General features: G+C 37.8%; 1 protein-coding gene across 1 annotated transcript; it reads left to right on the forward strand.

Annotated features, from left to right (window-relative positions):
- Positions 1–43: 43 nt before the first annotated feature.
- LOC111337886 (uncharacterized) lies at positions 44–6631 on the forward strand. The gene is made up of 8 exons (XM_022944268.2): positions 44–256; positions 344–567; positions 1283–1373; positions 2278–2430; positions 2868–2958; positions 4095–4327; positions 4946–5095; positions 5238–6631. Exons 1-8 carry the CDS (start codon positions 142–144, stop codon positions 5774–5776), a joined length of 1596 nt encoding a protein of 531 aa, XP_022800003.2. The 5' UTR covers positions 44–141; the 3' UTR covers positions 5777–6631.
- Positions 6632–12253: the final 5622 nt, after the last annotated feature.

The following is a 12253-nucleotide window of genomic DNA, read 5'->3' on the forward strand; positions in this document are numbered from 1 at the left end:
CTCATTTGATCAGAAAAGCCCTGCTTGCATAGGAAGACATATTTCAAAGAACAGGGACAGAGGTTAAATAATTAACAAGCGAAGAACCTCCTTGTAGAGTGGAAGTCAGGGATCGTAAAAGCACTATTTTTAACGAAAACGATGGCTGTATGTAATGTATGGCTGAGTCAGCTTACAATTGTGAACATTATCCTCAAAAATGTAATTGTCCTGGCAAATAACAACTTTTGCGGAAGAGTTTTTGAGACTCGTGTCGGTCAGTAAGCCAAACAAATGCATTCGGCTCTCGTTTACTGGTGCCCTCATGTTCATCAAGACCAAACGTTATGTTTTTGCCTTTCAGACTATGCTTTAGTCGGTCATGTTATGGAAACGATTGCTGTCATGAAAGAAATTCAATGTCCGTTTAAATGCTTGGCAATTGACGGATGTATGTCGATCAATTATTATCCCATGGCCAGTGACAGCAATGGAAACCGAATTTGTGAGTTGAATAACAAAACAAGGCAAATGAAGCCAGGCGATTTTAAAAAGAAGAAAGGATCTATATACTACGGTTCTGCTGAGGTTGGTGTTCTTTTTTTCGGTCTCATATATATATTAACTGATTCAATCAGTGATTTTGAACAAACAGAAAGGTCGGCAAAAGTATTTCTCGATATCCTAAAACTCTATAAATTCTCGGGGTTCTTTTATTATTGAAAACAAACGTTATCTGGTTTTTGTTCATATATTTTATCGCTCCAAAGCTATGAGATCGTCCATTGATAAAATAGAGCGTTAATTAGCCCTTGTCAGAGCGAATGACGAAGGGCTAACGCTCCGCGAAACGTTCGCCTTTAAACTCTTTAGGTGGCCAATCTACATTGTTCACTCACTTCAAAAACTAAATTATCTTGTAGTATTCCCCGCTGACGCAGCACCACAGTTTTCTTCGAAACTTACCCCCTTTATTCATTGAGAAATTAGTTCGCCTGACAGTAGACGATCGTAAAGGACCAGTTCAACATCATGGACGGGGTAATTCTTTCAAACTGACAGATTGAAAACTTCTGTTTGCAGCACTAAAAAAAGAGATATGATCCAAATTTCTGGATAAGAGTTTTTTGATAAAGAGAATGAAATTTTGAAGTAACATGCGTTATGTAGTTATCAGGTTATGACAAGCTGAAACTGGGTAATGTGGAGCGTCAGAATACCTGAAAATAGGAAGCAAGCTTTCATGCCTCGATACCGTAATTAAAAACTTTCCTAATCTTATTTTTATTATTCACCGTGCAAGGCCTCCTGCATCGATACTTCCTGGAAGTGGAATGGACTCTCTAAAATCGGTCAATGTCATCCGGAATACAAAGGGACACAATGCCAGACACGTGAGTGGCTAGAATATTTTGACTATCCTTTATTTACGGGTCGCTATAAGAACCAATTAGTTAAAGATAATGCCTCGATTGTGCTGTACATGAGTTAGGTAATTCTATCTGCACTTGGAGGTGAAAAAATAATTTTAAACAGACCTTAAACTACATGATGGCACAAACTGATTCTTGAGATAGGCTAAAAGTATAGTATTCTTATCCATCCATCGACAGTTAGCCACTTTTATTGAGCGAAATAAGGGCTCAAGTTGAATATTCGAAAAATTGACTAAAGTAAGTGTATTATTTACAAAATTGGACGACCGCAACTGAAGCCGGGGTCTGCTTTGTGTATCACGAGTATGATTACACATAGAATTGGACAACACGAAGTCCTGTTACCAATTTATCAAAAAAATTATGAAATTCGAGAAAGAAACTAGACATCAGTTATACGTTTTCATAAAACTCGGAGAAGCGCGCGACAACAGTGCGCGTACATGACACGTTCTGTCCACTTACACGGCATGACGTGTTAACTGTCCCTCAAATCGTGCTGTTGAAAACCGATCACGTTCGAGAATTTCGTTATAGTTCTAATTAATATAAAAATAGGAGCAAATGAATCATCGCTCTGACGAAGGGCTAACGCTCGAAACGTCAGCTTTTTTATTCGTTACGGTGGCCAATTTACAAATTCAACTTAGTTGATATAACAAAATTACGTTGTGATAACCGTCTGAAGTAAGGGACATGCTTAACTTGACAGGTGACGAACAAGTATCTCTTCTGAGGGGAGTTGCAAAACTGACATCTTTTTCACTCGGATTGGGAAACTTGGGTGCAGGGGGAATTTTCTTAGAAAAAACTCCTTTTTTTCATTTTTTAAATTACAATAAATTTGCTGGTTTTCTTTTAGCTCGTTATGTACTGCATCTCCTCATCCGTAGCGAAGGTCGCGAGGATCCAGGAAGGTATCCATTAGGTGTTACTGCTTCCATCAAAGTGAATGGAAAGGATTATTCTCCTCGTCTAAGAGGCCATAATGTGGTCATTTTAAGCGGTGTAACAGGTAACATATGTAGGACTCATTGTTTGGGGAGAGTGGAATGTTAGTATGGAAGAAAGAGTGAAACGTTTCTGTCCAGCTGTATTCTTGATTACATGGTTCGAACCGATCCTGTGTCTACATGACTAGTTTTTCTTAGAAACATATATAGGAACCATTTTCTAAGAAAATCGGTCAGAGTTTGGAATCAGAATTTGGAAACCCTGTCATCTTAAGATTTTGTATAAGAAAATCTCGTCAGGAACTTTGAAGAAAGGTTTGTGCCAGTAAAGGTCAGATTTAAAAATGATTTCACAAAATCATTGTAAAGCTTCTTTTAGTTAAGTGAAGGACCAGTAACGCTTCCAGAAAGAATAGCAATGCTTCTTATCGCTCCGACATGTAGAATTTAGGCTTGATTGAGAAAAAAGGAAATTCTTAGAACTTCTTCTATTTTTTAGGCTCCTTTCTCGACTCGAAAGTATTTGATACTCACGCCAGTTCTGATGCTGGTTATCGCCTGAGAGACTACCTCAACAGCATAATTGGGAAGTATGTAAAATTTTGAGACGCCATAAGAGGTGTACTAGTATTCGGCAAACAACAAAAACAAAATAAAACGAAGCATTTGTACAAACATCAGTTGTATAAACAAACACATAACACTTACAAAGTCATAACGGGCTGAATAAATAAGTTGATTAGGGACGGACTATTATTTTTCTGGAGGGGGGTATGAGAAATTTTCTTCTGCAAACATTTTTTTTTATACACATACGTCTCTACAAACATTTTTTTCCCAACATCATGTTCGTGCAAACAATTTGTTTTCTATTATATTTTCAGTGATCTTTTAATTTGTGCTAAATATTACCATTGCCTTATTGAACTATTTTACGAAGAACGTGATCAATAGTACTGTAGTCATTTTTTTTATGTCGATATACGCTCCACTCATTTTTTAGAACGTTTGGCGGCTACTGACGCAAATAAGAGGCATACGACACAATTAATTCCAACTTTTTTCAATAAATATTCAACTATTTTCAGATTTGTTATTTGCTTAATACAAATTAACCAAATTTTTTAGTGCCCAAATTGTGTTAACTTTTATACTAATGCTTTAATTTGTTACTTCATTTTTTTTAATTTCAGTTTTAGTAATAATATTTTTTAATATCTTACCTGACTTCTCTGCAAACATTTTTTTTAACCTATCACGTTTGCAAGCAATTTATTTTGTCGATTCAGACTCTGCAAACAGTTTTTTTTCAATATTTCTCATACCCCCTCCATAAAAATAATGGTTCGTCCCTTACTACAGAATAAAATCCCTTAAAAACTTGAATATGCCTCTCAAGACAAATATTTCGCTTTTCTATCATATCAAACCAAGTCACACAGTTTTTTTGGTTGTTTCGTCACTTATTTAGTTCTTGCATCTCACACTTGAGCAAAGGCATCTTAAGAAGATAACGAAGATCCGCAGATCTTAATGGACAGAATATGCTGTATGCATTTCGGTGGCAGCTTACGCTTAAACAGAAGACATGAGAGAATGAAGAAGCCTCGAAAATTGTATACTATCGAATTAACAAATTCACTCTGCTTTTTTCAGAGTGGTTTTATGATATACTTACTCTTAGTTGCCTTTGGAAACTGAGAAATTATCTCAATTCAAACCGCAGTAAAATCGTTTTGATCGCCATTCAAGATGAAGGCTCAAAGCACATATCACCAGCGATTGACGCTCTGAAAAGAGTTGGCGCTACTGACGACATCCTCGACTTGACAGATTACAGAGGATCTTTTGCTTTGGTGGGATACGCAGGTGTGGACAAACCAACTTGGATTGCTCAAAAAAGTGCAAAAATGGGAAAGGGACCGAGTGAGATATCTCTGACGATCCCACCGCCAACAGGTACATCGTCATTTCATAAATTTCCCGAAGTAACAATCTAGTGTTTGAGTTCAGCACGGCGGGTTATCCTGAATAGGGCAGTTGTCAGTGGCTATGACATGCGTTTTAGCAGACTGCGTGGGAGTTTCAACATCCTTACACTGATTTTTACTCTCATATCCCGCAGCTCGGACAAAAAAAGAATCGCTCTCGTCTCTCTCTCTATCTTGAGGTGGAGGGCACTAGCTCACCACGATAACTTAACTTTGAGAATGAAAGCTGTTTTCCACACTTAATTTTGGGAATGAAAGCTGAATGATATGAACTTTCTGGGCACCGACATAACGAATATTTTAAATTTTTAAAGGTGTCTTGATCGTTCACAGAACAGATAGCTCTAGAAATTCAACGACCATCCTAATTTTGCGTACAGTTTGTGTCATTTCTTTAAATCTTTTTTTCTCATGAAGAATGAAAAAAGAAACGTATTCGATCAAACCGGGCATATTATCATATCAGGGAATAAGGATAAATTTATACAAAATTTTATTTCACTGAACCCTTTCAGTCACTTGTGTTCTGAAACTGGCGTGCAAATCTAGGTAGCTTTCATGGAGATAACTGCATTTCTTTGTATAGCTATCACAGGCTTATACTACAATCAGCCTGGTCATTCCTGTACGGACATCCGGGACTCGGGTTTCTTTAAAAAAGACGGAGAGTACTGGGTCGACCCTGAGAAGAACGGGAAGCCTTTAAAGGTCTACTGTGACATGACAACTGACGGGGGTAAGACGTAAATGAGATTGTGTAAAATGTTTTTAGTGCATAAAGGACTACACAACGACTCAGATTTTGGATGTAATGCTTAGGGTACGAGCATTATTTTTCTGTCGTTTAGTTGCGTGATTTCTAAATGAATTTTTTTCAGGAGGTTGGCTTCTTGTTTCAAACGTTGTCGTTGACAGCTCCTTGACGAAACAATTTTCAATTGAGTCGTCGTACCAAGGAATCAGTAACATTTACAACAAGACCTTGTTCCTTACTCAAAATGCCATGAAAGAATTGAGAACACACCTGTCTTTCACTCTACTGAGATTCCACTGTAGTAAACAACAGGGACGCACGTTCCATGTGACCACGGCTGCTAACAACTCCGGTGAAGCTGTGGTCCAGTACTTCAGCGGTCAGACGGATGACCAGCCGGCTGCATGCGGCTCATTCGTGAGGATGAAGGATGACGACTCGAATTTGGCTGCAAACTGTGAGCAATGGAACGACCAAAAGTGGGGTGTCGTAAATTCAGACAGAACCAGCCGATTATATAATACCTCTGCCTTTGTTAATGGAAAATATCACTGGCTCTTACTGCCAGGGAACCCAAGATGGGAGTGCGATGATCACAACCTGGAAGGTCAAGAGTTCCTTGGATTGTCTTCAGGAGATTTCTGGAAAGTCTATGTTCGTTAAGGACTAGAACAATCTAAATTAGTCTTACCTGTTCACGTTTTCCCGAAAACTGAGACTTCATTTGGAGTCGTTATCATCAAAATACTTCAAATCTCACGTACGATTAGTAAAAATTTGTAAATCGTTTCGTTTGAGTTCGTTCTCTTATTTTAATTTATTATTTAAGGCTGGGACCTCATGCACGAGTTACGGGAACGATGTTAAATACTAATAACGACTACCATCACAAAGAGTTCGAATCAGACTAAGACTTTGTTCCGACTTAAGCCCAGACTTAAAAAAATGGTTTTAATAATTGTTCGTATATGAACTTTCTGGCTAAGGTCTTTCTTACTCCAATAGTTCAGTTCTTCTTCCTTAAGTTTTACCTTTTTTTAGATTTAGTTTTGCAATATTCATCCTTTTATGCTTGAAGTCCTCTACGTTTGATAATTAAATGCTCGTTTGATTCAGTTAATTTTATGAATTTCATCCATTTAAAGACCTGTATTCAGAAAAGTAGACTGACTATGAAACAGGAATTTGCAGTTAATGATGTTTTTGCTGCTGAAGGTTTTTATTATTGATGTGAATATCAGCGTAATTTTGCAGAACGTTTGTAATTTCCAAAGGTTATGGTTCACTGAAATTCAATTTGTGCAACTGGAACTGCTGTCATGCACTTTTTCTGTTCATTTCTGTGGTTTCAGATTCAAACTCAATATTTAACATCAAATACTCCTATGCATATCAATTTATTTATTGTTATCACTTACATGTAGCATTGAATGTATGTTTGGGTTAGTATCGATAGTCTCCTTACTCGGGATGCTGTCAGGTATTATTGTGAATAATGAAATAAATATAACAACCGTACGATAATTTCTCGTACAAACAGAATAATTACATGTAGGTATTGAACTGAAATTTCAATAGAAGTAATTAAAAGCCCATTATAGTGAGGACAATCCGACGAGATATGACCATCAATAACATCTCCTAATTAAGGATTTGTTCTTGAAAACACACACCCTCGCCTTCTTTTTTCAGCTAGAATTATCAATGAATGCCCTTTATTTCAAAACTTTAGAATTAAGCTTTAAATTATACATGTGTCAGTTTTCGATCTGGTTTCCGCGCCGAAAGCAGTTGGAAAATCCCAAAGGACGCAATTTTCGAGGAACTGATGTGTATATACATATGTGATGATTGAAAAGCTCCAAGCCCAGAATAGAAAGGCGATAAGAGAATCTGTTTTGCGATAGTCTGTTATGGCTGACCAAGTTTTCTGTTGTGGCTCTTCACATCCTCTTAAGAATCCTGTTTGTCTTGGCAAACAATGATTTTTGAGGAAATGTTTTTGAGACTCAAGTTGGTAAGTGAAAACTTACATTGGAAATAGAACAATTAATCCGCATGCTTTAATTTTTTTAAGGGCATTTATATTAAAAGAATTTATTTCAGACCATGCCTTAATCGGTCACGTTATGGAAACAACCGCTGTTGAAGACGAATTTCAATGTCAGTTGAATTGCATGAGAAATGACAGTTGCAAATCGGTTAATCTTCATCCCGTTGGCAAAAACAGAAGCCGACTTTGTGAGCTAAACAAAGAAACACCGGCGGCAGATCAGGGCGGATGATTTAATGCCGATGGAAGGACTCACATACTTTGGCTTTTTTCATGTCAGTTGAAAAGTCCATGGGTAATTTTTTTAATCGATATTCACTGGGAACGAAGACAAAGAAATAAAAACTGAAAGATTCACTTTCTCTCACCTTGCGACTATTGCATAAGAGAAGCCGCCAATGTTCAAGTGAAACGTCGCGGGGGGGGGGGGGTGGGGGGGTTGATAACATCTAGTAAACGTAATCACAGTTTCAACTCCAGATTTAAGCCACGAAAACGAATAACATTCTGTCCACTTCAAATTTAAGTTTAAAAGTGGTTTATACATATCTGATCCGCTATATTCTCTTGAGACAAAGACAAGGAACTTCGGTACAAGATGTTTCCTTTAATGGGTGCCATTGATCAGTTTCAGCTAAATGGAATCTTAGCGTGTTCTTTACACCTGGGTCACACTGATTCTACGTTCTTATAAGAGGGTTCATATAAAACAGATGTTGAAGCTTGTTTGTAAGAACTCGTGTTACTCGAAGACTTAACTCTGGTGGGAAGCAACTTAAACTTCTTTCGAACAGACAACGCCAGATCCGCCTTCTCATTAACAAACCAAAAGAAAAGGGAAAAAGTTTACTCGGATCTTAATTTCCCATTGTAGGTATCTTGTATCAGTGGTTACCAGCAACGGAATGGACGAATTGAAAGTCGTAAGTGTCACCCGGGATACAGCGAAAAAAAGTGTCAGACACATAAGTGGTCAAAACATTATACAAATATTAATTCAAGTTGAGGTTCTGGTAATTTTAATCCCTGACCGAGACCATACAATATCAATATAATACCAAGCAGACAAGTGATGATCGATGAGGATAAAGAAAAATGCTGGGTCGGGGATTACTCATTGATCTAATACCGTATTCTCCAAACTAATATCATAAGGATTGTATGGTAGGTGGTAAAGAGAACTGATAACGATATCTAGGAGTCAAAGGGCTCAGCCAAAGTTAAATCTTTCCTGATTCCAAGCGGTAGACTCTTTATATCATTTCAAAAAGTTCAATTTTAAGCCAGCATATTCGGTTTTTAAACTGGCAGTTTGCTTCCCCATCACCAAACAACAAATTTACCTTGTTTTGCCACGACTCCAGCTACAATTTCGTTTAAGTTATCTTCACTTCTTTGAATCAACGTGAAATTATCATTTAAACCATGAATTCAAAACTTTTCATATTTTTTTCTTTTACACGGCGGGAGGTGTTGCAGTATTAATTGGAAAAAGTTTGATTGTTTAATTAAAAGCACCACTGTGGATCTCTCGAGACGCTTTGCTGTATTAATAATAAACGAAAAAAGGAAAAAATCTACAAAAATTAGTAAACGAACATTTTTTTTAATTCACTTCAATACAACACCCTGAAAATATGGACTTTGAAGTTAACATCATTTGTGAAAGTCCTATGCAGAAAGTTGTATCTGTAAAAAATCCTGTTAGGACTTGACTTAATGAATATAATGTGATTCTTCTAGAGAATGTGTTAGTAGTTATGGAGAATCATAAAGCTCCAAACGAAAAACAGAAATCACTTCAATTTGAGACTTGAACAAAGCAAAGATATTATATTTAAGGAAACTCGGCGTTAGATCTTTCTCTTGAAAATTGTTATAACCGGGATCAAACTAGGCATTGTGACGATGAGGAGATATTTATAACAGCGGCCTTATGCACTGAGGTGTTTTCAAAGCTGATTTCAAGCGGTTGGAGAATACAACTGCTATTAGTGCGCGCTGACATCAAGCGATCAAATGGAAGGAGCTTTTTTGAGTATTTTATTCTAACTTTTGCAGAAAAATTAAAACTTAGCGAGGGCTAGGAAAAAAAAAAAACTCTCACCTTCCGGCTGCCGTCCACGTCTCAAGAACCTTTTCTGCCTACGTTCCTAAATATTTTATCTGAGAATATATAAGAAATTTGTCTTTCATTGAAATAACTCTCCTCTTTCTCCTCTTTTCAATTGTTTGTATCCTTTTAATTTTTGTCCTGGCTCCATAAATTGATTAAAAACATTTACTCGGAAAACCCAACATGCAGATCACTACTGTAACGTTCCCGATGCCGCAGACACGTGTTCTTGTGCACCGGAGTTCACCAGTATAACTTTAGACAAGTAGCAGCATCAAACTCTTTATTCACTTAAGCTGGCAGTCTTTGTACAGCACGGTAAAAACAGACGGTAAAAACTATAGAACGGATACATGAAGGTTCGATATAAGGAAAACCGAAGGCTACGAATAAACGAATAGGGCGAAACTAGAAATGATAAAAATGAGGAATATTACAAGCTTAACTTACATCGGATCTTGACTCCGGGGTAGAGAACTCCTAAACTCTGTTTGGCTCCGAAATAGTTTTGCTACAATGACTCCTCGCAACTGAGCTACGTGCTAACAGAAGGCGACTTTAGCTCTTATACTTTGACGTAGGGGAAATAGAAATGAACAATACTTTGTGTAACTAGCTTCGTGTAGATATTCGCTAGTCACGGAATAGAAATCAAACAAAGTGCGCTAACAAATTTAATAGAAAGTCATTGAAAGCTTCTTAGTGTCTTTGTGCTATAAAACGGAAGAGTTACATAAGTAAAAATATAGATTTCATATCCGTAAACGTGACAACTACTACAAATGAAATTGGTTTGGCTCGAGAAAGCGCGAGGGTCTCTGGTAAAGAGGGTTGGAGGTCGATTGAATTATGGGAGTTGAATGTACTCTGATATCAGAAAAGAAATGCACTCCGGGCTGAAGTTCACACAAATCACTTGAGCGACAAAATTGTCTTCAGAAAAGCATGTTTGGTAGTTTAGGAATTTGTATGTTGATAAATAATTATTCTGTCCAATTAGAAACACTGCATTTCCTTCTGTAGCTATCAAAGGCTTCAACCACAATCAGCCTGGTCACTCCTGCAAGGACATCCGGGACTCAGGAGATTCCTCTAGAGACGGGGAGTACTGGATCTACCCTGAGGAGAACAGAAAGCCTTTAAAGGTCTTCTGTGACATGACAACGGACGGAGGTAAAACATAGATTTTATACAAAGACAAAAGAGCAAGAAAATTATATAAAGTTGTTTTTCTTCACAGAATACTTTATAAAATATCAACTATAGAGTGTTAGCCTTGTGTCAGCTTAATTTTCGGATTGTTATGTAATTGTATCATGTCTTTTTTTTTTTTCCAGGAAGTTGGCTTCTTGTTTCCAATGTTGTGTTTGAAAACTCACCCTCGCCCCGGAATCCCGGCGTTTTCGGTTAAGTCATCATACCGTGATATCAACAACTGCCACAGAAAGACGATGTTTCTCAGTGGAGAAGCCACAAGGGAACTGAGAACACACCTGTCTTTCACTAAGCTGAGATTTCACTGCTGTAAACAAATTGGGGTTACCTTTCTCTTGACCACGGCGCCTAACAGTAGCGGTGAAGCTGTGATCAACTTCTTCAGCGGTCAGACAAACTCCCGACCAGGTTCTTGTGGCTCGTTTGTGGGAATGAGGGATGACAACTCGCTGTTAGCTGGAAATTGTCTCACCGATGGAAAGACCAAAAGTGGGGAGATCACAGTCCAAGTGGGAGTTGCAGGTTCTCACTGGCTATTGCAGACACGAGCAGCAAGCTCCAGACGGGAATGCGACGACTACGACTCAAATAATGGGGTTTTTATGGATTATCCCCTGGCGATTTATGGAAAGTCTATGTTCGTTAAGACCTAAATAACGATAATTACCTACACTTGCTTACACGGACCTGTAAATTGATAGTAACATTTGTTCAATCGTAGTTAGCTTAGTTTAGTTAGTTTAGATGTTTAAGTATATATTGGCTATCTCGATCCTAATGCCTGAACCCCTTTAGACCAGCTATGGCTTCTTGCGGGTCCAGCCAGTTTAATATTGAAAGTTTGAAAGTGTAAATAAAAAGTGTGTGAAGTCTAAGACTAAGAAAGAAATTAGGCATAGTTAATAACTGTTTCAAAGCTTTATATTGTTAGTAATTCTTGAAACGTTTTCACATGTGCTGGCTGCTACGTCTGATAAATTGGTACGACCGCCAAATTTGTAAACACATCTGTGAGCACCATATGTCAACATGACTTTGCAAGTTTTACAAGCACTAGAAATCATCCAAGCTTTGCTCTGGAGAATCTTTCATGATTTTGATTATCCCCACTCTGCTGAAGGTGACATAAGAATGTCAAAACACATTATTCAGACTTTAAAATGGTATTTCTTTTACATCTACATACGTTCATTATGAAATAAATTCCTCAATAACATTTTAAACTAACATACTGAATGCGTATCGGGTTGAGTTATGACCAATCCTGCCCTCGGGCCGCTGATAGAAATGCATTCGGGTAAGAGTAATAAACCCGTGATTTATCATCACGGGTTTATTACGAATCGACTTAACGGCCTGCTCCCAGTTGGCTTGTTAGCTCTATTGGTAGAGCGCTGCACTAGTATCGGAGAGGTCAGTGGTTCGAGTCCCGTACAGGCCTGATTTTTTTCAGGTCTGATTTTCGCTATTGCATAAATAGCGCTCTCTACTGCGAGGATCGTGCATCATATGATTACATTTTCTTTTATCTAGAGCGCCAAAATGCTTAAATCATTAGGCACGTGATGTGACACTGTTATATAAGCGTAACAACGTACATACATACGATCGGACGTGCGGGTCGTCATGACTCAATTTTCTCGGCTCGACGGGTCATCAAATTTTTCAGTTCTTCATTGAGATGTTGGGAAGAGCAGTTCCACTCACAGCCGTGTTGTTTTTCGTTCATCAGGGACAAGTCGTTATACATCTGAGG

Source organism: Stylophora pistillata, chromosome 10 (assembly GCF_964205215.1).
Source record: "Stylophora pistillata chromosome 10, jaStyPist1.2, whole genome shotgun sequence".
Taxonomy (NCBI): domain Eukaryota; kingdom Metazoa; phylum Cnidaria; class Anthozoa; order Scleractinia; family Pocilloporidae; genus Stylophora; species Stylophora pistillata.